The 27,378-nt window shown below is 36.5% G+C and overlaps 1 protein-coding gene across 2 annotated transcripts in view; it reads left to right on the plus strand.

Annotated features, from left to right (window-relative positions):
- Positions 1–27,378, plus strand: part of LOC136037951 (ADAMTS-like protein 3) — a 152,128-nt gene that overhangs the window by 26,189 nt on the left and 98,561 nt on the right. For both annotated transcript variants that reach the window (XR_010620089.1, XM_065720835.1), the window contains exon 5: positions 19,222–19,369. Coding sequence is in view for 1 of the 2 variants with exons in the window: in XM_065720835.1 (XP_065576907.1) it covers positions 19,222–19,369 (148 nt within the window). In the remaining variant the exon portion in view is untranslated. The remainder of the gene's footprint in view (positions 1–19,221; positions 19,370–27,378) is intronic.

Here is a 27,378-nt window from a genome sequence, read left to right on the forward strand (position 1 = left end):
ACACCGGGACACGAATGACGACCGGGACACTGGGACACAGGGAATATAAATGACGACCGGGACACTCAAAGAGAAAATACAAACTGGGACACCAGGACACAAATGACGACCGGAACACAGGGAATATAAATGCTATTTATATGGATAGACAATGGGACAACGAAGAATGTTGTATATTCGCATGTTGTACGTAGTTAAAAATATATATTTATATCTATCTCTATTCACAGGTGGGACACAGGGACACAGCTACAATGGCGCGTAACTAATATGGCGCGTAACGACTTACGCGCGCGGGGGGGCTTGGGGGGGCGCGAAGCGCCCCACCAACTAGGTGTTGGGGTGGCGCGAAGCGCCACCCCAACAGCTAGTATATATATATATATATATATATATATATATATATATATATATATATATATATATATATATATATATATATATATATATATATTTATATATTTATATATATATATATAAATATATAATTGCGTTTAATTGGACCTTTAACTTTAGCCTCGGCTTGTCTTTTGTCATTATGAAAGAGATATCGCCTAACCTTTGTTTCTTTTAATTGTTCAGGTTGTGGGACAATACTTTTTCTTTTGCCTCGACTTTTCTTTCGTCATTATGAGAGACATATTGTCGAACCTTTGTTTCTGTTAATTGTTCAGGTGGTGGGACAAAAACTTCTTTTTCTTCCAACGATTTATCTATTCCGGATTTTATTATTTTCAAAGGTATGGTAGGCATTGATCACTATGTCGAAATCCAAAACTCAATCATCTTGCTATCATTTCAATTTGTCTGATTCGTTTTACGTCGACTTGTCTTTTGTCATTAAGAAATAAGTATCGCCGAACGTTTGTTTTTTCTGACACGGGTATCGTAGGTATTGGATGACCTTATCCATGTCAAAATCCCAGACCCAATCATCATTGCTACAATTTTCAATTTTGACATGTTTTGATTCTCGCTGTCCAGGTTGATTTGCATTGACTCGCTCACTTCCAACAGACATTCTATTATATAAATAATTTATGCGTTGAAAACTCAACAATATTATTAATTCTATGCCAGAAATCGTATAAGAAAATGCTTATAGGATTTTGTTTATGATTCTTATATAATGTACTAACATAGTACATAAAGTCATTTGCAAAAACCAAAATTGGAATTTTCTCAGACTTCTGACCTATTCAGATCGTTTTTTTCTTATATGAGAATATCCAAAGATAATAATTTTCCCGAAAAAATATGGAGCCGTTTCGAGAAAAAATACATAAGTAAATAGATACATAAACAATTATTGCTCATATATATAGATAATATATATATAATATATATATATATATATATATATATATATATATATATATATATATATATATATATATATATATATATATTGTCTAGTTTTAATATCACTCTTAAACTTTTGCAGTAAAAATTAATTTTGTTTATTTAGTTACCTAAAATAGTGCAAGACAGAAAATATATAAATTTGAATCGTGTAGTCAAGTTTATGGACTAGCAATGCTTCCTGACTACAAAGGGCCTTCCATCAGTGATGCGGCAGCTGGGATCGAAACCTAGTCCCCGTGTTATAGACCAGAGATCAATCGACAGTGTCACCAAAGGCATTGGGGTAGTTTGTAGTATCTCACAGTGCGTTCTACAATAGACTTCAAAATGATTCAACATCCGATAATTAGGATTACTTATCCTTGTTAACCCTCAGCCAATAGGATTTATTCAGATTATAATCGAGTCCTATCTACTGTAATCTTAGAGAGAGTGATTGAGAGAGAGAAATACAGATAGAGAAAGAACGAGAGAGAGCAGAGGAAGAGTGGGAGTCATAGGTTTCTATGACTGAAAAAAGAAGCAAGATAAGATAAATAATAAAAATAGAAATAAAAAGAAAAGAAGAAACGACAAAGGACAAATTTTCTAAAAGTTAAAATGGGAAAATATGAAAAGATAAGAAAATTCGTTGACAGCCTGAGAATCTGAAGTAGCTGAGTGTTCTAAAAGTGTCTGGATGATTGGAAATATAGAATGACGTTCGAAATTAAAAAACAAGCAAGTGGGAAAGTAAAGTAAAAGTAAAGTGGGACTGCTATTCTCCTCAACTTCCTGTTTTGCAGCACCGTTTATCTTCGGCTTTACTGGAAACTTATAAGAATGCAATTATGTGCATTCAACTCGGTAAATTGTTACTTAGGCCTTAGTATTAAAAGGGAAAGAGATAGAAAGAGGTAGCACAGTTTTCATGTTTATGATAATCAGGGGAGAAACTCAAGCATTTTTACTGGGAAGGGGGGCAAGAGGGGTCCATTTATGGATATTCAAGAGGGATGGGCTATATAATAACTTACTATCCATATTATTGGGGGGGGGGGCAACTGCCCTCTCCCTTGAGCCCCCTCCCAGAAATTCAGCCCCTGATGATAATCTTTGTGACTTTGGACTTTCACATGGAAAGCCAATTATCAATTGAAGTCTTTGAGAAGTTGGGGATGTTGTTTTGATTGAGAACTGCAATTCCTACGAGTAGATTAAAAAAAAAAAAATCCTTTTACCTTCTTCAGCGCTGGAACTCTCTTAGAGTATTTAGCCTATGTTAATAATGAGATGCATCTTTCAAATAAATCACTAGAAAGCGAAAAATAACAAGCCAATTGCATAATTTGATTTCAAAGTAAAAATAGTTTCATTAAGACCACACATACGGAAAGAAGGCTTCATTTTTCCAATTATGGATTTTTCGAATCTGATAGGCAATCACACAGTATGTAAATCCTATTCAAAAGAAACCATTCGTATTAACCCACTCGTACCTGTTTCTGACTATATTCCCGCTTAATCTAATTAAAGATAGACCTAACTACATAAATATCAAAACCATTTAAATGACAGGTACCGAAACATTTGATGGCAAATTATCGAGCTCTGCACCCGCCAAGATCTTGTAAAGTATGCTAAAATCTTTTCCTGAGTTTAGCTTGTTAATTGAATGTGGACTACCCATAATTCTAAGGTATTATACCTCAAATGGTTGCAGGATTACAGGTTGATTGGCTGATTAGCCTACATGAGACTTGCTCTGTTTCAATAGTAACCAATTCTAGCCTGTAATTTGTTTATAACCTGTCTATGTAATATTACCTTTCTTTAATATTAACATGACAGTAACCGGCCTGAGAAAGTTTTCCTGATTTTCATCAGGAGTGGGGACATCCCCCAAAAAGGCAAGTAATTTTGATGAAAATTAGATAAAAAATTCAGCATATCCGAGAGCCTGATTGCATTGGTCTTAAACCCATTACCTAAAAAAGAAAGCTTAATTTTGTGTCGATTGCGCGAAGGATAATTACTGATGCGTGTTTATTTGTTTGATTTTCTTTTTGCCACCAGGCGTAAATATATCAAAATAAAAATACTGAAAGATTGGGGAATGGCTCAATTGGATGGAAACTGAAATGTTCCAGTGCCTTTTTTCAAAAGAAAAGGGAATTATACCGCATTAAACTGGCATTTACTGTCATGTTGTGGCGCAAAACAACAATATCTACTTAAAGTGTGGCAAAATCTTAATAACTGATAATTTTGAGAAAGTCGATCGATTTTGACTTAAAGGTTAGTACAGATAATTACTGCAAAGCTCGATTTAACCGAGTTGATGCACTTGAGGCATCATAAAATTATCTACATTGGCGTATAACTGGGCATCAGGTATTATAAAGGACGGCCACTGTATCTTTGTGTAGGGTTAGGGGGTGGTTGGAGCCCCAAACATTGCGCTTTTATGAAGCAACTTTGTCACTTTCACCGAACCTTCAAGTAAATATAGAAAGGGGGATGAGGGAAGGGCTGTATAACTATATTTGTTATGTTCTCTCATTCTGAGAAGGGTTTTTGGACTAAACCTGTAATATTGGAGGTGTAGACGATAGCCAGGGGCTAACCTCAAGCATTTTATTAGGAGGGGGCAAGAAGGGTCCATATTTGGATTGTCAAGGGATATGGGATATATAATAATTGTTTTTTCCACATTATTGAGGGGTAACTACCCCCAAACAAACCCCCACAAACGACGCCCCTGATGATAGCCTGCCTATCTCTTACTGCATAAGCATTCCAAGTATAAAAAACCATAAAACATATGCTTACTTGCACAAACGAGGGAAAGATGGGATGGGATTCCTTTTCCCTCAAACATGTAGAATTCCACTCCATAATTTTCGTCAAGATTGCACATATTTTTGAGAGAATTTGACTCCTTTTGCAAAAATATACCAATTTTCATTTTTTGATAGATTTTGATGAGTACTATAATATTGATAAGTTTTGCATGTTTAAAATATGATTAACTGGTTGATTTTGTTGTTGCATGTATTGTAACCAAAGTTTTGCAGTTAACTACAACGATTACTATAATTTCCTCCGGGCTCTAGGGGGTCATGTTAATCCCAAAGGGGATGGGAACAGAGAAAGGAACTTCGATGGAGTGGAGTCCCCTAACCATTTCACAGCACCGGCACAGCTCCAGCATTTTATACCCAGTCCATCCTCGTCAGGACACTCGTCAAGACATTAGTGTGCATCCTATCCCTTTAAACGAGCAATAACTATATGTTTATTTATTTATCTGTATATACATTTCTTAGGAAAACGATTCTATATGTTTTTGGAAAATTGGTATTTTAGGGTTTTTGGCCTGGACAAACAATTTCGATCAGTCAAAAGTTTGATAAAATATGTTCAGAGCCTTAATCGAGTAATGTCATGTTTATTAGCACATTTCAAGAGCATAAACACGTCATTTCCGCCTCAGGAGTGGTCGTATCGTTTTACTATCAATAACGCATGTAAAACTACACAAGATACATAGATATGTATAAAATACCAAGCGCAATGAGTCCATTTACAAAAGAAGTTTTCAGCAGTTTCATAATACCAAGAAGAAACAAAAAAGCGCAAGTTAACAAATTGTCAACAATGAACGAACTGGACCATCAAATGAGACAAAATCAATATGACGACCCGCAAATGTGAATTCACAAAGACCAATCCTAGCACCTAAGGCAAAGGGTATCAAAAAATACCTGCAGTAGGATAATGAAAAACGAAAATAAAGAGTAAAGAGTTATGGGGTTAGAATTCTTGCGAAAATAAAAGCTACAAAGAGTCAAAAATGAAATTGAAGAACAAAGAAATATGTGCTTACAGGACATACGACAACGAGGATCAGAATGAAAGTGAAGAAAAAAAGAAGGTGTTTCAAGCAGTTTCATAATGCCTGAGGGACAAAACGTTTATTAATAATATCTCAAAATGGGAAAACAAGACCATCAATTGAAACAAGATCAAGAGGAAGACCTGAGAAATTTAAATTCACAATTGAAAATGAACAACGTAGAGTACTGGACTATTAAATGTGACAAGACTAATCGGAACAGCTAATAATTTAATACCCCTCCTAAGTTTATACAAAAACCTCTTCCATAAGAACCTTATATGGCCTCGGGGAGCAACTTTTTTATCTGATCTTTGGACGACTTAGAACAAAACGGTAATCTAAAAATTTTTATCAGGTGTAGTTGGCGAAAAGAGGGTGGGGAGGGGGTCAAGGTGCCGTCCATCCACTTTTGACTCTTAAAAAGGGCTCTAGAGCTTCCAATTTCCAATCGAATGAGCAAAGTATACACATCTGAAGTAGAGCCCGAGCAACATAGATTTTTGGGTTTCGATACCGATACTGATATATCGGTATCGTACCAATACAACACTGATAAAATTTGAAGATACATCCCTGCATTCTCTGCCCACATTCATGCTCACATGCCTCTCCCTGGTCTATTACACACCAAAGAGCAGCCTCAATAATTCATGCTGGATTCCAAATAATGCAAAAACAAATGTTTATTTGCAAAATATTCAGAAAAAAACAATTAAACCAAATGTAGTTTTAGTCTGGAGAGTGCTTAATACGTCCTGCTCAACTGGGGTAAATTATAATGTAGAAAACACAACTTTTCAGAATTTTCTTCTTTTAGAGAACTTCATTTGTCATCATAAATGTTCCCAACTGTACCAAAAACTCTTTTGCTTGAGACACAAGAGGGCAAACAGCAAGTATGCTTCCGAGCCAGTTGTGTCAGTCTCTTGGAATGACAACTGTTATTTCGCAATTGCTCTAAAGGCTTACTTTTTTTCCTGTCAGTGACTGCCTCACTCATGTTCGTTTCCTTCCTGATTAATATTATCACTTGTTGAAGTTGCAAGTATGTTATCAATCAGACATTCAAAAGTCAAAGGTCCAAGAAAAGGAATTTTCAGAGACAAAGGTACTACTAACATACTCATAGGAGGATTTACTAGAGACTGAGATAGGTTAACAGAGTTTTTACGAGAGTCACAGTTTTTTCACAGAGACATGCAAATAGACGCTTAATCACACAAGCACGATGAGAGAGAGTCAAAACACACACTTAAAAACACAAAATGAGACATACAAACAAACAAAAGAGGCATGGAGACATACAAACCGACACTCAGTCACACAGGCACAGTGGGAGAGAGACAAAAAAAAACACACGAAACCACAAAGTCAGACACGTAAGCACAAAAAAAGACAGGCTCAGAAACATGCGAAGACTAGCTCATTGCTCATTCAAACTCATACGGTGAAACAGAGACAAAACCACACACACAAAAACTAAAAATCAGAAACGGAGACGATGCAAACACACAGCCAGATACACAGGCACTATGCGAGAGAGAGACAAAAACGCACAAGCCCACAGATTCACACATGCAAAAACGCAAAGACAGACACAGAGACATGCAAACACACAGTCAGAGACACACGTATGGTGAGAGAGAGAGGGACAAAACCCACACAAAAGCACTCAGAGTTACGCACATAAACACAGAAAAACAGACGCAAGACAAGTAAACACAAATTCAGACACATAGGCACGGTGATAGGGAGAGAGAGAGAATGAGAGAGAGAGAGAGAGAGAGAGAGAGAGAGAGAGAGAGAGAGAGAGAGAGAGAGAGAGAGAGAGAGAGAGAGAGAGAGAGAGAGAGAGAGAGACAAAAAACACATAAACACACAAAGATAGACACTTTACCACTAAAGTACCAGCCTCACTCAGCAAGGATACCTACAACCAATCTATGACTAACCTGGGTATCTGAAACCAGCATGTTACACCCCCGGTTACTTCCAGCCGACCTGTTTAAAAGCTAGAAAAACAATGTGGTTCATATGGGTATTTCCTGCAAACTCGCACAGTTTTAAGGAATCAGCGTTTTTCTTACGTGTTAGTAGGTTAGATTAACCTGACCTACCGTGTGTAGGTTAGGCTAGGTTAACCTAACCTAGTAGCACGTAAGAAAAACGTTGAGTCCTTAAAAACAGAGTGAATTTCATGACATTCCCATATGACCCAGCTTGCTTTTCTACCTTATAAAAGAGGTCAGCTGCAGGTATCCGGGGATGCAACATGTTGCATTCGTCTACCCAGGCTACTTATAGGCTGGTTTTTGGTACCCTTGCTGAGGAAGGCTGGTACTTTAGTGGTCAAGTGTCTTTCTTTGTGTGTTTCTGTGTTTCGTTTGGCTCTCTCTCACCGTGGTTGTTTTTCTGCGTGTCTCTTCTCTCTCTCTCTCTCTCTCTCTGTCTCTCTCTCTCTTTCACCATGCCTTTGTTTCTGACTGTGTATTTGCTTGTCTTTGTGTCTGTCTTTGTGTGTTCATGTTTCTGATGACTTTGAATTTGTCTGTCTGTTGTTGTCTCTCTCCCACCGTGTCTATGTGACTGAGCGTCTGTTTGCATGTCTCTTTGCCGGTGTTTGTGTGTTTTTGTGTCTGACTTTGTATTTTACTGTTTTTGCTTTGTCTCTCTGCCACCGTGCCTGTGTGACTGATCGTCTGTTTGCATGTCTCTGTTTGTGGGCTTGGAAAAAAAAAATCCGGCCCATCTGTGTCGGAACTCGGTAAAAACCCTGTTAACCTATCTCAGACGCTAGTAGATCCTCCTATGAGCCTTGTAGCAGTACCTTTGTCTCTGAAAGTTCCTTCTCTTGCATCTCTGACTTTTGAATAGACATTCTAAACGTTGGGGGTGTTAGCTGACCCAAAAAATAATGGAAACATAACAAAGTAATACAATGAAATATTTTTGATAAAATAATTGCATGTGGAATAGCATCATAAAAAAGAATGCTTTGAGTTCAGTACATAAAACAATTCATCATGTTTTCTCTTGAGTTGTCACATATTCTATTTTTGGGTCATAGACAACTTTTGTCAACCTTGTCATGCATTTCATCATTGGTTTTATCGAGTTGATGGGCTGTATCTGCTGGTAAAACCATTAAGGTAGTAGAAACGTTTGCCGGTACTTTGTTCTTCATCCACACATTGCTCGATTATATTGCCTACCAATGTCCTTTTTATTTTACATGCTGTTTCACTGTCTATTACGACATTATTTCTATAAAAAATTGCATTTTCGGCACAGACAAAATATGGCTTGTGCTATTGCTGCTGTAGTAGGCTTGTTTTTTTCTTTTCTTCATTTGAATGCCAAAACCAGAAAGATGGCGATAGGATCTATCGACGGGTAACGTGTTACCAGCAGCATAAGCAAAAAGTCACCCTTTGTCATTAACTAATTGTTTTATGTTTGCATTCTCCTTGAGCACTATCATCTCTGGAAATTTTACTTTGGTATATCCACCGTTAGTAATGTTGATTTTTTCGGCACTTCACTGTCATGACGACGGATGCATATATTTTCAATAATATATCCATTAATACTTGTTTCGTAGTTCAAATATATCACTTTGTCTGCATTCAATGCTACGATAACTTTATTATGAACACACTGTTTCAAAATATTTCATATCCACCTTCTAAAATAAGATGTAAGTGTTTATTCTTCCAATGTACTAGCAATAATGTTTGAAAACGTACAATAAAATAACTATTGTCGATGACCAGCCATTGGCAGAGGCAGCCGCAAATGAAATTTTTGAATCAATGGAATTTGAAGAGGAATCGGTGGAATCAGAGCTGTGGAATCAAAGGGGGCAGAAGTGGGGGATGTAGAACGGGCGCAACCGCAGCTAGATTTGGAACTGGGATTGGAGTGGGCGTATTGGGAACTGGAACCAGTTGAACAGGGATGGAAGCCTGTAGAATCAGAGGCGGAAGCGTAGTAGCTGGGGACCAGAAGTGCGGGTGAGGGGGACGGAATGGGATATCAATTTAATAAAAAATATTTGAAAATGTCTTAGGAATAATAAAGGGGTGCCGGATGGTGCTAAAGGATCAGTCATGGTATGGCACCGTGGCGTGAATTGATATGGTGTATCATGCTTAGGATGGCTTGCGAAAACATAAACCAATGGATTTAAAGCATGATTTTTAACAATAAAATATCTGAAAATGTCTTAGGAAGGATGAGGGGTGCCAGAGGGTAACAGAGGACCAGTCATTATGTGGCAAAGTAGGGTGAATGGACATGGTGTGTCACGTTAAGGGCGGCCTGTAAAAACACGAATCAATGGAGTTAAAGCATAACTCTCATCAACAAATGCCTTAAAATACCTTAAGAATGTTAAAGGGTACCAGAAGGTTTCGTGTGCCATCCCTAGTTGGTGACGGTGGCGCGAGTCACCATAGGGGATATCACATTGTGGGTAGAGTGATAAAACACAAGTTAATGGATTTAAAGCATATTTTTATCATTAAAATATTTTTTTAATGCCATTAGAATGACGAAGGGTGCCACAAGGTCCTGGGTGCTATCCATAGTTTGTCCCGGTGACACGAATTGCTTTGTGGCTAACACATTGCTTTTGAGGTTTGAGGTGTTAAAAGAGCTTTTTCAGTGGAGAAGGACTGAAATCTCATGATATGGCTTAAATTTACCTCTAATAACAACCACCCCCTCCCTCGCTGGAATTGCTTGCTAGGAAGTATCATCCATAGTTTGCCAAGGTGGTGTGAGTTGCCTTGGAATAACATGTTCTACAGTTTAATGTTCACCTGGGAGGCGTTAAAGGAAATTTTCGACGGAGGGAGGCTGAAATCTAAACCATATTGCGCTCCTAAATCTAGGTTTTTTAGATTTGCCTTCCTTTTATTAATTTCAAATCCCTTATTTGTGTATTGCACTCCTAAACCTAGATTTTTGGGATTTGCGTAGACCCCAATAAAAATTTTTCACCGCCATACTATCCAAAATCCTTCTTTTGTTAGATTCAAAGCACTTTTTTCCGTATTACGCTCCTAAACTAAAATTATTCAGATTTGTGCACAGACTATGCTAACTTCTTATGACCATACTATTCGAAAGGCTTCCTTTTATCGATTTCAAAATAATTTTATCCATACTGCGCTCCTAAGCCCAGATAATTCAGATTTGGGTACAGCCTCAGACCAATTTTTGCCGCTAGACTTTTTAAAATCCTTCTTATTTATTTTAAACCAATTTTACTCCAATTCCAACTTCTTATCAACACACTTTTCGAAGGTTTCCTTTTATTGGTTTCAAACCACTTATACCATATTGTGCTCCTAAACATAGTTATACACACCCCCCCTCAAAAAAAAAAATCAATTTCTTACCACCATACAAAAGCCTTCTTATCATTCACTTTAGACCACTTTTCCCCATATTGTGCTGATAAACCTAGTATATGCAAATTTTCTTAGCGTTTTTTTATGCTTCTGCGAAACGAAATTTATTCTAACACAAAAATCTTTAAAACAAACAGTAATGAGGCTTGTTTTGTATAAAGCTTAATACTTAAGGCTCATTCAAAACGTGATTTTGCTAGTATTAAGATTTAAATTAATGGAATGTAACAGGCTGGTGCATCTAATAGAGCAAAATATCAACAGCATTACGATGCTTGCACGCACTCATGTGGAATGGGCTGAAAATATGCGATCTATTTAATCGCTCTAGAAGGCGGGACAGGGAATTCTCAGTGTGTGTGGAATATGTTATAACGTAGAAGGTATTTCCAGAATCAATATCTTCCTAGTTCAGCTGTCTGGAGCTCCATTCCGCTTAGGGGAAATCTCTTTTGAATCCTAAAGGGGACAAAAATATTTGGATTATAAAGACTCCTTGAGACAAAAAAGGGAAAATCCTGAAGAAAATAAAACATTTTGTAAATTATTATGTAACATCCCACGTGTACACTATGCTCAGTTACAACTGAGGATTACCCACTTGACTGGTGGGCCGTGACTTTAACACGTCACGTGAGAATGCGTCATCTTCATCGTAAATAAACATTTCCCTAGTACGGAACAACCAAAGAAATCATGAAGAAAAACGTCTGAAAAAACGTCCTGAAATGATTTGAAACTCTTGAAAAAAATGCCATTAAAACGTCTTGGAACGTCTTGAAATGTCTTGGTGTCTTGGAACGTCTTGAAAAACGTCTTGAAGAATGTCTTGAAGAAAACACTCCCTATTACGTAACATACAAGGTAAGCCCCCCTATTACATAAAATCCAAAGTATAGTTGTTCTATACCGTTACAGGTACACTATAGTATTACGTAAGACCCAGGTGCGCATGGTAAAATTTTGAGGGACTAGTTTCTCCAATCGTGCAACCCCAATTTCTCTTCCTGAAAGCAGTGAGGCATCACTGCTTCTGGGTTAGGTTAAGTTACATGTATAAATACAACACAGGAAAATATTGTAATTTTCTTCCCAATTTTTACCACCTTACAAAAGTAAAGTGTTAACATTAAGGCCGTTGTAAGAACCTGGTCCAAGACCCTGTTTTTTGGCAATTGAAAAAAAAATTTCGAAACCTGATTGTTTCGAAAGGCAAATGAAGATTTGTTAAATTTTTTCTAGATGAATGGTCTAAGGATTGTTTTAGGTACCCGTTTTACTGACGGTACGTCAAACACCAACCTGTGCGAAAAGTATTGTTGTATCTCACTTTTAAGGGTCATAATGATAGAAAGGTTGAGATTCCTAGGCCCCGTTTTACGGTTGGTAGATTGCCAAGGATCCTACTTGTTGGCCGAACGAGAAATAGGTAGTTACCGAGTGAGGTGAGAAGAAGCCATAAAGATGCTTTTAATGGGATTTCTAACTTTATGGGACGTGGTGCAGGGTGAAGCTTTGAATTGACTGAAGTGGAGCAGAAGCGTGTGTGACTGTGTTTGCCTCAGGTGATTTTTTGTTGCAATGGTTTTTTACTAGCAGTAGTAGTAGCTCCTCCTTTTTTTGCTATCTTGTTTGTTTTAATTTAATTTCTTTCCTTTAGGTTGAGTTACAACAACCACTTTTTGGTAGTTATTATATTGATTGTAGCTAAGTTGCTCTCTATTTGTATATCATATTGATGTTGGGTCTTCGAAACAAAATCTTAGGGCATTATGTGGCACCTGTTAACAAACTAGCTTGTTTTTTGTTTGTTTTTTTAAGCAAATATTGAAACTAAATTCTTAATCTAAATTCCCAGCCAAGTATAAAATATTGTAAAAGTTTCAAATTTTACATCAAACTTACTTGCTACTTTTCTTCTTCAGTTTTTTCAAAATATGTCATTATTCTTTTCCATTCTACGCATTTCTGTTTTCACCATAACGTTTTCAGGACTTATAAGTTTTTCTAATGCATTGCAAGTGTTAATGGTCATTCGGTTTGTGGCCTCATCTTTTCCGTTAACCTTCAGATTAAGTATTTCCTTTAAGTTAATGTCTGTGCATATTTTCATATCCCTTTGAATTATTTCGGTTACTTTTTCTGTCTTTCTTTTGCATTCGAGCATCAAATGGACGACAGTCTTTTGTTCTTCCTTGCATGCTTTGCATAACCCATCGCTTCCTTCTAGTTTCATTTTTTGTTTCACGTGTTCTTTTGGCAATAAATCATGTAACTGGAGGATCATATGCTCTTTTACTTTCGGCGGCAATGAACTCTTCTACAACAAAGTAAAACTCATTGTAGCTTCTGCTTCAATAAATATTAATATTTTCAAATATTCCTAATGGTGGGCTTGTTTTGAGTGCTTCAAAATACTTCTTAATCTCTTCTTTGTTTAGTGTCCCTTTTCGAACTCTAGCCATTCTTCTTGTTACATCTTTTCAATATGCTGAAAACGGTCCTGCATCGCATTTGGGCAGTCAGTTTTATTTATTTTTTCCATCCTTCGTACTATTTAGCAGATATTATTTTTGTATTCTTTCCCAATCCGTCTGCTACGGTCCTTGTAAACGATTCTTCCATTCTTGCTTCAATATCAATTACTTGTGACCCGCCGTTTTGCCATAGAATCACCATGTCCGATGTCTTTAGTATAGGGGGGGTATAACAGATACATTGAACTTTTCAGTTTTCTGAGTGTGTTTCTTTCGGTAGAGATATACTTGCCAGATACCATAAATTCGGACACACATATGTGTTTAAATATTGAGCTCTTTGGTGAACCATCAAGCACCTGCCAAAACCTCTCTTTAAAATATTCTCAAGGTTTGTTTCCATCCGTTTCCAGTTTTGTATTTCTGTCTCTCTCCATTCTTTCGTGAACTCTATTCCAAGTATAAAATTTGAATTTTACTTAAAAATATGAACCCTAACTGACAAGCCTTGACAAAATTAAATAAATAAAGTAAAATGGACCGAGAAACTGGTCAATTGCCAATAGAAAGGGGAAATCCCGGGAATACTTCGCCTGTATCAAATGAGGCGGTGAAGCTTCAGCACAGAGGAGGATAAAAAAGAGAAGGAGAGCAAGAAGATAAATACGAGAACTGCTCTTAAAAGGTAACAATAGTTACCTTTGCCAAATCCAGCTAGTAATAAAGTAAAATATAAGATTCATCATTATAAGATTCATCATTCAAAATTCAACCATAAAGTGACAAAGCATAACACAATTAAAGTCACCTCTGTCACATACAGAAAATAAATAAGGTTAAAATGAGAAAAATTAAAATTATGGTATATTAATTTCGTTGAGAAATAATCCTACTGTTGACATCTATTTTGGCTTGACGCATAGGTGACAAATTTAATGGATTTCTTTGGGGATTTTGTCTGACGAGCTTACGTGCGTTGATTATTGGTTCTTTTTTAAAACCATTATCGTAAATTTGACCTGTATGTAAATTAGTAGGATCTGTATTTATTGACCAATATGAAAAAATTTGTTAATTATTTATATGGCTTCCTTGCCCATTGTGTAAAAATCTGTGTCTTAGAAATAAGCTATATGTCTTTAAGCTGTATTTATGAAGAATAACTCAGGACATCGGAATTATGAACAAAGCAGAATCAGATGGGTGGGGGGCTTTTTAACTTTTAGTTTTTTTTTTTAATAGAAATATGATGCTCAAAGGGTGGTGCCTGGAAATGGCTAATGTATGTGGCCGTTTGAAGTTTTACCAAAAGACTAATAATAAAAAAAAAAATCAACTCTAAGTAAGGTGTAGTATCAAAACTCAAAACGAACAGAAATTATTATGTATATAAAAGTTAATTTCTAATTAATTTTCAAATCATACCATCCCCCCTCCGTGGAAATTTTTCTTACAAATCCCCACCCCTCTGGGAGATTTGTTCCTGTAGAAAATACACCCTGGAGAATTTGCCCTTCGAAAAACTCCCCCACGGAAAGTTTCTACCGCGGAAAATCCCCTCCTCCGTACTGAAAGATCATGGAGACCATGCGAACCCAGTGAATAGTCCCCCCTGAATGGTCATTCCCCTTAACATTTCTACGTAAAAAATTGAGTTGGCAAAGAGGAAGTAAGACAAATGGAAAAATTTCGTGTAGAAATTCTGGCAAATTCCCCAACTATAAAACTTCCACTGGAAAGTCCACCCCCCAAGAAAAATGACTGTATACTTCCCAGTAACAAATACTATACGCAAACAATTGGCAAAGTTCAAGAATTACAGGTCCTTCGCCAGGAGCTATGGAGGTCATTGCATCCCCAAAGGTATAGTTACTGGATCTTTCAACTATGTTGATCAAAATGGCTATCTCAAAATGTTGATCGGACAACTTTGGGGAAAACAGGGGGTGGGGCTGCATAGCGTCCGATCTTTTTAGTCACTTAAAAAGGACACCAGAACTTTGAATCCCGTTCGAATGAATCCTCTCTCGATATTCTAGGATTATCGGTTTGATGCGATCACCCCTGGAAAAAAAATTAACACGCATTCGAGATCTTTCTTCTTGCAAAAAAAAGGTTATTGAAGATGGTAGCTTGAAACCTCGACAGTGTGGTTCTCTGATACGCTGAACTTGAACGTGTAATTTTCATTAAGATCCTTGACTCTAAGGGGATGTTTCTCCCCTTTTCAAAAATCAAGCAAATTTTCTCATGCTAATAGATTTTGGCGGGTAACACTACACTTAATAAATCTTATATATTTGAAGCTATCAACGATATAGAATAAAGTTTTTAAAATGCATTTTTCCTCTTTTAAAACCAAATGACGCGTTGCTCTATGACATTTTAAGCCAAATTGACTATTTTTTCTTTATTATGTCAGAGCTTGAAATTATCTTCCCTCTGCCTTCCTTTGGCAGTTAATTGATTATTGGAATCTTCAATTATAAAATATAATAAATTTCTCAGCTCATTATTCTAGTCTCTGTGCTATAGGGGGAAGGGGCTATATCCCTAATGTGAAGCTTAGATTAATTTTTTTTTAATTAGCTGACCTAAGGTAACTGTCACATGACTTTGAGAAAACCTCCCACCTTACTATTGTCTCATACCACACAACTTCGATTTTTTAACTCATTAGATTTTACCGTCCAGCCCTCTTCAAACTGGGTATCGGAAAATTTTATTCCTATGACAGTAATATGCAATATCATGTGCGGTATGAGTGCAGTATCACAAAGGTTTTGACAAAGACAAATGGGCTTAAGAGGCGGCCCAATTATATAGGACCTTAAAAAGAGGACTATGAATTTGATGCATGTTCCGATGCATATGAATTTGATATGAGTTCGATGCATGTTCCGAATAGAACTCTTTTTCCACAGATGAATCGAAAAACTATATTTGGTACGTTTTGGATTTAAAATGTGCTTATTTGTACTAAATATGCTTATTTAAAATCTACTATTTTGTACTATATAAAGTCAACTAGCACCGTGCTTTCAACACGATGTAGTTTTCAGAACTAACCTGTCCTATCCTTGGTAGTGATTTGTCTAAATAAGTTTCTTGACCTAGATTCCTTCAAGGAAACAATAATAATTTCCTTGTTTGACTGTCCTATTTCGAGTACTAGAATTAGATCTTAAATGCAGTGTAACTGGATTTTTCCCGTTTAAAATCATAATTTACATTTTTTAGGGTAAAGGAACGACTACACAGTGTTTACTGATGCAACGTGATTGAGTACCGTGCTTTCTTTTACAAGATGTAGTTTTCAGAACTATCAAGTCAGTCACTGCTCGGGGAATCACTTATCCTTGGTAGTGATTTGTCTAAATAAGTTTCTTGACCTAGATTCCTTCAAGGAAACAATAATAATTTCCTTGTTTGACTGTCCTATTTCGTAAACAGTACTAGAATTCGATCTTAAATGCAGTGTAACTGGATTTTTCCCGTTTAAAATCATAATTTAAATTTTTTAGGGTAAAGGAACGACTACACATGTTTACTGATGCAACGTGATTGAGTACCGTGCTTTCTTTTACAAGATGTAGTTTTCAGAACTATCAAGTCAGTCACTGCTCGGGGAATCACCTATCCTTGGTAGTGATTTGTCTAAATAAGTTTCTTGACCTAGATTCCTTCAAGGAAACAATAATAATTTCCTTTTTGACTGTCCTTTTTCGTAAACAGTACTAGAATTAGATCTTAAATGCGGTGTAACTGCATTTTTGCCGTTTAAAATCATAATTTAATTGTTTAGGGTAAAGGAACGACTATACAGTGTTTATTGATGCAACACCCACTAATATTTGAATTGAATCAAATGTCGCTATATGCTTTTTTGTTTGGCATTTGGATTACCAAATTGAAAATAATGTCGCAATAATTTGATATTTTTAAAAATACGATCTTAAAGTTTCAGGTTGGTAGTAATTCAACAGCTAGGTTTTGTTGGGATTGTGAAAGAGACAGTCAATATTTTGAAAACATCATCAATTTTTGTTTGTCGGTTTGTTTAAAAGTTCAAATGTAAAAAGAAGAAAAATAAATATTGAATTTTAATATCTTTTTTCTTTAGTTTGTTTTCAGTTTAATTTGTTTTGATTTGTTATAAGTAGACCTTTTCGTTTTTTGTCCAGTATAATTCTTATTCTACGATATACATTTTAGAGCTCTAAGTTTCAACTACTCAAAAATGTTGCAAAAAAATTCCCTTTTTTACTCCAAAAACCCAAATTAAGAATCAAGTTTTTAACCTAAAATCTTTATCTCTGTACAAAAAATTAAGCGTGTGGCTGTTACTCCGTTAGCTGGATTTTAGGCTAACTGTCGATGGTAGGTAGATGTGACATGGAATGTCACATCCTACAAAACCGTTTAGAAAGTGCTAGGAAGTAAACATAGGTATATAAAATCCAAAAATATACAACTAGAAATAAATTTACTGGCGAGGGCCTTAGGCTGAAAGCCTGAGCCCGTTCACGGGGGGCCGAAAGCCCAAGCGATTGGAAAGATTCAACCAAAACTTAATGAAGCTGTCTGTTTTGACAGTATCTCTGTTGTTGTCAGTTGCAATGACGAAGTATTCTTGTGAATGATGATTATGCATTCTATAAAATGGTAGCAGTATTTTAACACCACCGTAGTTTTCCGCCACCTTTTAATTCAGGTAGGTCAGAATAGACATATACATAGATATAAGAACAGATATAGACATAGACATAGACATAAATATAGACACAGATATAGACAAAAACATAGACATTGATATAGACATAGACATAGATATAGACATAGGCTAACCTAAACTAACCTGTCCATTCTGACCCAACTAATCCTCTGGATGATGCAAAATTTCATGGGTGGCGGAAAACTTACGTTGGTGGAAAACCGCGGTGGCGTTAAAACACCCAATTCTATAAAATAGTTTTGTAGGAAGACACAAGATGACTCTACCCCATTGTCCTTCCGCTATATCAGTGAAGGATACATCTAATAAGCAAAAATGTTCATACAAAAATTCTTAAAAATATTTTTTGATAGACATTTTCAATTATGTTATTAAGATAATACTTCCCAGAAAGAAATAACAAAATGCTGTTTATGCAATTTGGCTACATTCCCCCTGTGACCTAAATTCTTTGAATCTTAATCATGGGTCTTAAAGTTGTTACTAAAAGCTGGTGTTCTTTTCAAATAATAATAAAGTTAAGAATTTGCAAAAATTTACATAGTAAGTTGAATGTTTAAGCAACCCGTGGGCAACGTGGCTCCCAGCATAGAAATAAATGCTACTAGATTTTTTTTTGCGAATGCTTGTTCAAAGGTTTCGTTAGCCAAGAGCTGAAGAAAATAGATCCTTAATTCAGCCACAAATCATTTTTTTATTCATTAAGTTTCGCTAAAGTCAACGTCTGTTGTATACGCACAAAATACAAAATGAAAAAGCTAGTTAAAGTCTGTTCATCATGAGATGACTATTCCGAAATTTAAGCAATTTTAAGCCTTCTGGTTCAGATGGCTTCTTTAATATTTGCAGCAATTATGACCCTCCTGTATTAATTTGCTTAGGTAGCACAGCAATAAAGAGTAGAAAGGTCCAAAAGTAGGACTTTTGCCCCTTGTCACATTGAATTTTTTTACACGCAGTTCACGGGCGTGATTCTCAGCGTCCTGCTAAAACATGAGTTGCAAGAAGCTAGGTTTCCCAGAGATGATCAAATATGTCTACTTACAATTGTTTCAATCAGGTAAATTTTGAAATTTCTTAAAGAGGCAACTTTAATTTGAAACTAATAATAATATCCTCTTTATGGTTAACCAAGGCAAAGATAATCGTTTAAGTTCAATCTGCAATTTGAAAAAGAATTGCCAAAATTGAATTTTCTTCAACAATTCTACGTTCAAACAATGATATTAGACGAAATTCTGGATTATCTGAGTTTTTATTTCCATTGATGGTCCCAAAGCTAAACTAAGAAATAAGTGATGAACGAAAAAACAGTTTGTTGAAACCAGCTAATCTGATTTATTCTAGTCGGTTGGATGTGACGGTATCGTTGATTCAAAAGCCGAATTTGATGAATGTGGAGTTTGTGACGGAAATGGAAGTTCATGCAGAAGCTCAAAGCGCTATAAATGGGTTCCTGTATTAAATGGAGTGTGCTCGGCAACATGTGGTAGAGGTATTTACAATATGTTCAGTCCTTTTAATCTATTGTGCTGTTTCTAATTCTAATTCTGCTCTGCCCTTTTTTCTTTTTCGTCACCATTTGAAAGCTAGACATAGAATAGCTATTGACACACTAGACATAGCACTAAGGAGCACTAAAACTGAGCTGTTTACAAGGCACAAAGACGAACCACAATTATTTTATGCTGTTAAATAGACCTGTGAAAAGGGGAAAAAAGAATGCTGGTCTGGCAGTAAACTGGTTCCAACTTGTTCTGTCTTCTGGCCAGTCTGTTTAGGGGTGCATTCGGGGGAGGATACACCTGTGTTTTGAGCTTTTTAGAATATTTTGTCCAAGTTTAATTATAAGATTTTGGAGGTGGTTATGGAGTGAATTTAGTCCCAGTAATGAAGCTGCATAGAAATACAAAAATTGATGTATTTCTATATGGTTTTTGACTATGCGGAACAAAATGGCTATCTCAAAATTTTGATCCGTTGACTTTTGAGAAAAAATGAGCGTGGGAGGGGGCCTAGGTGCCCTCCATTTTTTTTGGTCACTGAAAAAGGGCACTAGAACTTTTCATTTTCGTTAGAATGAGCCTTCTTGCAACATTCTAGGACCAATTGGTCGATACGATGACCCCTGGGAAAAAAAAAACAAACAAATAAACACGCACCCGTGATTTGTCTTCTGGTAAAAAATACGAAATTCCACATTTTTGTAGATAGGAGCTTGAAAATTTTGCCATAGGGTTCTCTGGTACGCCGAATGCGATGATGTGATTTTCGTTAAGATTCTATGACGTTTAGGGGGTGTTTTCCCCTATTTTCTAAAATAAGGCAAATTTTCTCAGGCTCGTAACTTTTGATAACAAAGACTAAATTTAATGAAACTTATATATTTAAAATCAGCATGAAAATTCGATTCTTTTGATGTATATTTTAGCATCAAAATTCCGTTTTTTATAGTTTCGTTTACTATTGAGCCAGGTCGCTCCTTACTACACTTCGTTACCACGAACTGTTTGATAAAAAAACAAGTTTTTTTCAACTGTAAGTACGGAGCAACATTAAAACTTAAAACAAACTAAAACTATTACGTATATGAGAGGATCACCTCCTTTCAAATGCCTCGGTCTTCACGCTAAAGCTCAAATTTTGTCCCAATTCTTTAAGAATGACGCCTTAATTACAAAGGCCCTTTAATTAGAATAAATAGCTTTTTTTAAAGTACAAAAAATACTTTAGCTTAAAGAGTGAGGTATTGACGAGGAAGCGACCCTTCCCTCCTCATACAGGTAATAATTTCTGTTTGTTTTAAGTTTTAATATTTCTCCTTACTTTCAGTTGAAAAAACTTGTTTTTTATCTAATATCTGGTCCCCTTAAACTTGTTGTTTTTATTTAATATCTGATCCCCTTCCTCCATCAAAAAATCCTCCATTGAAAGATCGTTACTATTGAGCCGCGTCCCTCTTTATTTACAGTTCGTCACCACGAACTTTTTGATACACACTGCAGGTTTTTCGGTGCATCTAGGTCTGAACAAAGTAAAAGCTTTTTTTCCTTTCGCGAAGTTTGACTTTTTCCACGTTTGGTAAGTACCGTAATTTGCAAAAATGTTTGGGGGTTAGGGTAAAATATGTTTTTTGAAATATAGGAGGGACAATTTTGTTTTCTTTCTTCAATTTTCAAATGAAAATCCAAAAAAGAGCATTTCTCAATAAAAATACCAAAAAGAAGTGCTTTTAAAATCTTTGCATTTTTGAATTTAAAGAGTTAATTAAGAATAATATTAAGGAGTATTGCAAAACCTAGTCATTCAAACGGTTTGTTATTAAAATCTTGAAAAACATGAAATTACAAAATACCGCAAAATTGTAACTTCAAGACGCCAAGCACACGAAAGCTTTTGATGGTTCAACAATATCTATAAATATTTATTTCAACAAATTACCCAATTGATTTTATCATGCATGACATACTATAAGTTATTCTTTTATTTATTTGAAAAATATTAGCTGGAATGTAAGAATGCGTACACGTTTCCCAGGAAAACGTGCAGCCTACTTCTCTTCTTTTTTCGCTTATATTAAGGAGAAAATAAAAAAAGCATACATCTTTTCCGACATCACCTGTTCCACTTTTAATGTTGTCCTAAACAAATCGAATCAATTCATGGTCAGAAAGGTTACCGTTAATAATATCAATAAAGATGTGGAATTTTAGATAGACATGGAGAGATAAAGAACTTTCAAGTGTTATATGAAGATGCCTGAAAGTCTAAAGGACAGACACAAAAATAAAACCAATTTAAATTAGATACTAGTCAACATGAACAACTTTAAGGATTGACCCTAGAGTAGGAACTGGCGCTAGTATCGACAAAAAAGACCTGAGCACCATCTAGCGTTTGGTGAAACTTGTCATTTTTTTCTGTTTAACATCAAGAATAACTTACTTAATTTATTGTAATTGATGAAATTACTTTAGTAATAAGTGTTTTATCTTAGTTCCTGACAGAAAAACGATTACAAGGCTTGAAAGAATGCTAAGTGTCGACAGATGTTACATGACGCTGAGGATTATTTTCTTACTGACACGATTATTTTCTTACGAGGCCCCAGGTGGTGATAGTATGATTAATAATTTTCTTAAATATGGTGGCTCTGAGGTTAGGAATAAGCTACTGAAGATTATAAACGTGATTTTTGAAAAAGGGGGAAGTACCTAATGATTTTAGGAAAACCTTAATTAAACCACTGTATAAGAAAGGTGACAAGAGTGAGTGTCGTAATTATCGAGGCATTAGTCTGGTCTCTGTAGGTAGCAAATTACTCAGTAATATGATACTCTTTAGACTGAGAGATGCTGTAGACAAAGGGAAGAACAATGCGGTTTTAGAAAAGGTAGAGGATGTGTCTACCAAGTTTTCACTCTTAGGTTAATAATTGAGAAGTCCCTTCGTTGTCAAACACCTTTTGTCCTCAGTTTTATCGATTATGAGCAAGCTTTCGATTCTGTTGATAGAAGAGCGTTAACAAAGGTCTTATCGTTATACGGTATACCATAATAATACATTAAAGTGATTTGCGCTATGTACGAGAATAATACTGCTGCCCTTAGAGTAGGAAATGAGGTTAGCAACTGGTTTTGTATTAAATCAGGAGTTAAGCAGGGTTGTGTTCTATCCCCCTTTATATGGATCATTTTGATGGACTTCGTCTTAAGGAGCACAGGAAAGGCAATTGGAGACCATGGAATCAAATGGGGAGGAAGAACGCTCCTGGACTTAGATTATGCTGATGATTTAAGCATATTAGATAAAAGTGTGAGCAAAATGAACGAATTTTTAGAGGTTTTTCGAGTTCAGGGTGCTAAAATAGGCTTGAAAATTAATGTTAAGAAGACTAAGTCACTAAGGCTAGGAATAAGTGAAGAAGAACAGGTGACATTAGGTAACGAAAAGATTGATCAGGTTGGGAGCTTCAGTTACCTTGGTAGTATTATTAGTAAAGATGGTGGGAGCAGTGAAGATGTTAAAAGTAGAATAGCTAAGGCCCAGTGTGTTTTTTCACAGTTAAAAAAAGTTTGGAAGAATAGAAAGATAAGTCTACAAACCAAGATTAGAATATTGGAAGCTACAGTGATGACAGCTATCAAATATGGCTCTGAAGCATGGGCACTCCGAAAAGCAGATGAAAATTTACTAGATGTTTTCCAGAGAAATTGCCTACGGATTATTCTGGGAACCCGGCTGACTGACCGTATTTCCAACAGTAGGTTGTACGAAAAGTGTGGTTCAATCCCGCTTTCTGGGACTATAATGAAAGAAAGGTTGAGATGGCTAGGCCACGTTCTACGGATGAAGGATGACAGATTACCGAAGATTGTCCTTTTTGGCCAACCGTCTGGGCTACAAGGAAAGCAGGTCGTCCTTGTCTGGGTTGGGAGGATGTCATAAATAAAGATTTAAAGGAAATGGGAACTTCCTGGGAGGGTGTAAAGAGGGAGGCTTTAAATAGATTAGATTGGAGGAGGAGCATGCGTAGATGTGTTGGCCTCAGGCGGCTTGGTGCTGCAGTGAGTTATTAGTGGTAGTAGTAGTAGTAGTAGTAGTAGTAGTAGTAGTAGTAGTAGTAGTAGTAGTAGTAGTAGTAGTAGTAGTAGTAGTAGTAGTAGTAGTAGTAGTAGGTTAAACCTGATTAATGAAAAAGATACAACTGTTGAAAAGTCTTTCTTTTGTGCTCCCCTTTGTCCGTGCTCTCCCTATGTGGACCTCAAGCCGACCAGAACAAATCGTGTCGACCGAAGTCTAAATAGGTTGCAACAGGTCGACTAGCCAAGTGCAAATTGTTCAAAGTTACGAACTTTAAATAAAGAGTTATCACTGGAAATAAAAACGAAAACCTTAAAAAACATGATTTTGAAAATAATTTATCAAGTTAATGGGTTCTTATGCTCAGTCAACATATTCAAAACCCATAAATTTTAAAGCTACCTAAAGGGCTAATACCAGACTAATAGTTTTATCATATTCGAAGTATGTCTCAATCAATCTTGATCGTGAGTTCATACTGTAAACACCTCTTTTTGGATATAATATCATTCATGCAGTACAACTGTTAATACAGTAAGACAATTGTAATTCCCTTTTTGTTTTTTTTTGAAATAATTCCAAAATCGGACTTGAACTTGAAAATAGTCTGAATTGAACTTGGAATATATTATTTGACCTACATATTAGATTGACCTACTATATATACATATATATTTTGATTGGAATACTCTACTGTCCCTGGCTATGATATTTAAACTGCACAATAACCGATCAAAATACGAAGATCATTTTAAATCCGTTGCTGAACTTGGTCACCAGATCCATGGTTGATGCTGTGAAAATTGATCTGATTATCAGAAAAACTGTGAGTTATTTTTCCATGGATAAGGAGCTGAATGTTCAGAGCCGATCTGTGGAATTTGCGAAGGATGGAGATAATGTATTTGACATATGTAAACACTTAAATCAGGCAGTTAAGGATAATCTGCCTATTCCCACTTGTGTGATCTTCCCACCTTCTAAAACGCAAACATTTGGGGGGGGCAGTCTTGGCTACTTTAGTCTTGAAGTTAATGAACTCTCTTGAAAAACTTAAGGATTTTTAGAGAATGTGACACACTCGGGCTCTGTTTGGCCTACTAGAATTAATACCAACGTAATACCTACCCCGGCCCCAGCTCCTACGTTTTCTGTTGTACTAAAGAACCGTCCTACAAACCTAGCGTCATCTAGTGCTCGTAAGGACTTTGTCGATAAACGTTGCCAAAGGCCTCAGGTGAAATAACTGAACTTAAAAATCGGCTTTGGAATGAAAACTTGCTGTTAAGCCAAAGCGTGCCGCGAACAAAATTGCCGAGAATGCTAATAACAGCACCTCAGGTATCTCGTTGAGTGTGAAATCCCCACTGTTTATAGGGGTCCTGAAAGGCGCATCGACCGAATACGATGAAAGTCAAGTCAAATATCTTGTACCAAACTGCATGAAAGTTTCACAGTGTGGAAAGTCCGTAGTGTTCAACGTCTACTTTGAGTCAGTCGAAACAAAACCTGGATCAGTTCTTGAATGTGTCTATGAAAGTTGGCTACTAAGAGCTTTCCGCAAAAGCATTTGTATATCTTGCAAGCGTTGCTTCTTTTGTAATAAAACTAGGCATCTGACCTTGCAGTGCTCCAATGCACTGCGAGAGCACTCTGCTCCCGCTGCGGATCATGCGATCACACGTCTAACAGTGCCTCTCCCTGTTTGGAAAAAATGTTGTGTCTAGAATATTAAGTTCCGAACCATACTTGCTGCAGTGTAAAGTGTCCCGATACTTACAGTCAACTAGCCAAGCCCACGATATGATTTGTCTACTACTGCGCAAGCTGTACTTTCGTGGAATGATAATGATGGACTTTTAGTCAAACTTTCTTTGATAAAACATTTGCTTTCGAGCCGTGACGTATTGTCCTTGCAAGAACATTTTTTGACGAGTCATAGTTTAAGCCTTCTAGAAATTAACAATAGTTTTGCTAGGTACTTGATGCCTGCTAAGCGATCCGTTACCAGTCTTCGCCTCTCAGGCGGTATTGTGCTTGTTATGACCTCGTGCCGGTTGAGTATTTTTTATTCCTATGAGTTCTTTCTTGCTGTCCGTCTAGAAGAGTATGTTATTTTAAACGTCTATCTCTCGACAGATTACCGCAATGACCGATAGGAAATTTTATTTACTTCTGTGTGTGAGAAACTAGGGTCTTGCCTTTCAAAGAGTCGCCACGAGATTTTAACTGTAAAGTGTCGTGTCGTGTCGAGATTTTCGACACGGGATTTTAACTGTAATTTAACTGACGAGCCTGAAAGTTTAGTCTTACCCATCAAAAGTTACGAGCCTGAGAAAATTTGCCCAATTTTAGAAAATAGGGGGAAACACACCCTAAAAGTCATGGAATCTTAACTAAAATCACACCATCAGATTCAGCATATCAGAGAACCCTGCTATACAAGTTCTAAGCTCCTATCTACAAAAATGTGGAATTTTGTATTTTTTGCCAAAAGACAAATCACGGATGCGTGCTTATTTGTTTTTTTTTTCTTTTTCCAGGGGTGATCGTATCGACCCAGTGGTCCTAGAATTTTGTGAGAGGGCTCATTCGAACGGAAATGAAAAGTTCTATTGCTCTTTTTAAGTGACCGAAAGATTGGAGGGCACCTAGGCCTCCTCCCACGCTCATTTTTTCCCAAAGTCGTCGGATCATAGTTCTGAGATAGCCATTTTATGCAGCATAGTCGAAAAACCTTATAACTATGTCTTTGGGGACGACTTACTCCCACACAGTCCCCGTGGAAGGGGATGCAAGTTACAAATTTTGACCAGTGTTTGCATATAGTAGTGGTTATTGGGAAGTGTACAGACGTTTTCAGGGGTTTTTTCGGTTGGAAGTGGGGTTGAAAGGGGGCGCAGCATTTTCTAGCATTATTTAAAAAAACAATGAAAAAATAAATATGAAAAAGTTTTTTTCACCTGGAAGTAAGGAGTAGCACTAAAACTGAAAACGAACTTAAAATATTACGCATATAAGGGGTTCATCTCCTCCTAATGCCTCACTCTCTAGGCTAAAGTATTTATAGTAATTTCATTTATTTATTCTACGGCCTTAGTGATTCAGGGGACAAAATTTAAGCTTTAGTGTAAAGAGCGAGGTATTGACGAGTGAGTGAACCCTCTCATATCTATATATATAAAAATAAGTTATCTGTGTGTGTGTGTCGAGTGACGTCATGTTTGTGTGTCGACTGACGTCATGTTTGTCGACTGACGTCATTATAAGGATTGAGCTGTATGCGTCATGAAGTTGTTGTCGACTGACGTCATGTTTGTCAACTGATGAAATTACATACCGGGACACCGGGACAAAAATGACGACCGAGACACAGGGAATATAAATGACGACCGGGAACCTCAAAGAGAAATTACAGGCTGGGACACCCGGACACAAATCACGACCAGGACACAGGGAATATAAATGACGACCGAGACACAGGGATACAACTACAACGGGGACGCTGGGGGCACAGGCGGGATATATAAATGACGACCGGGACACAGGGATTGTTCGAATATAAAATACAGACCGGGACACCGGGACACAAATGACGACCAGGACACCGGGACACAGGGAATATAAATGACGACTGGGACACTCAAAGAGAAATTACAAACTGGGACACCGGGACACAAATGACAACCAGGACACAGGGAATATAAATGATGACCGGGACACAGGGACACATCATTAGAATAATGAGGTATAAATCTGAATACGGATTGTTTTTCTGATGGACAATTATATGTTGCATGTTCAAAAGTCAGTAAACCTGACAATCTTTTTATATGCAACATATATATATATATATATATATATATATATATATATATATATATATATATATATATATATATATATATATATATATATATA

Source organism: Artemia franciscana, chromosome 17 (assembly GCF_032884065.1).
Source record: "Artemia franciscana chromosome 17, ASM3288406v1, whole genome shotgun sequence".
In the NCBI taxonomy this organism is placed as follows: Eukaryota; Metazoa; Arthropoda; class Branchiopoda; order Anostraca; family Artemiidae; genus Artemia; species Artemia franciscana.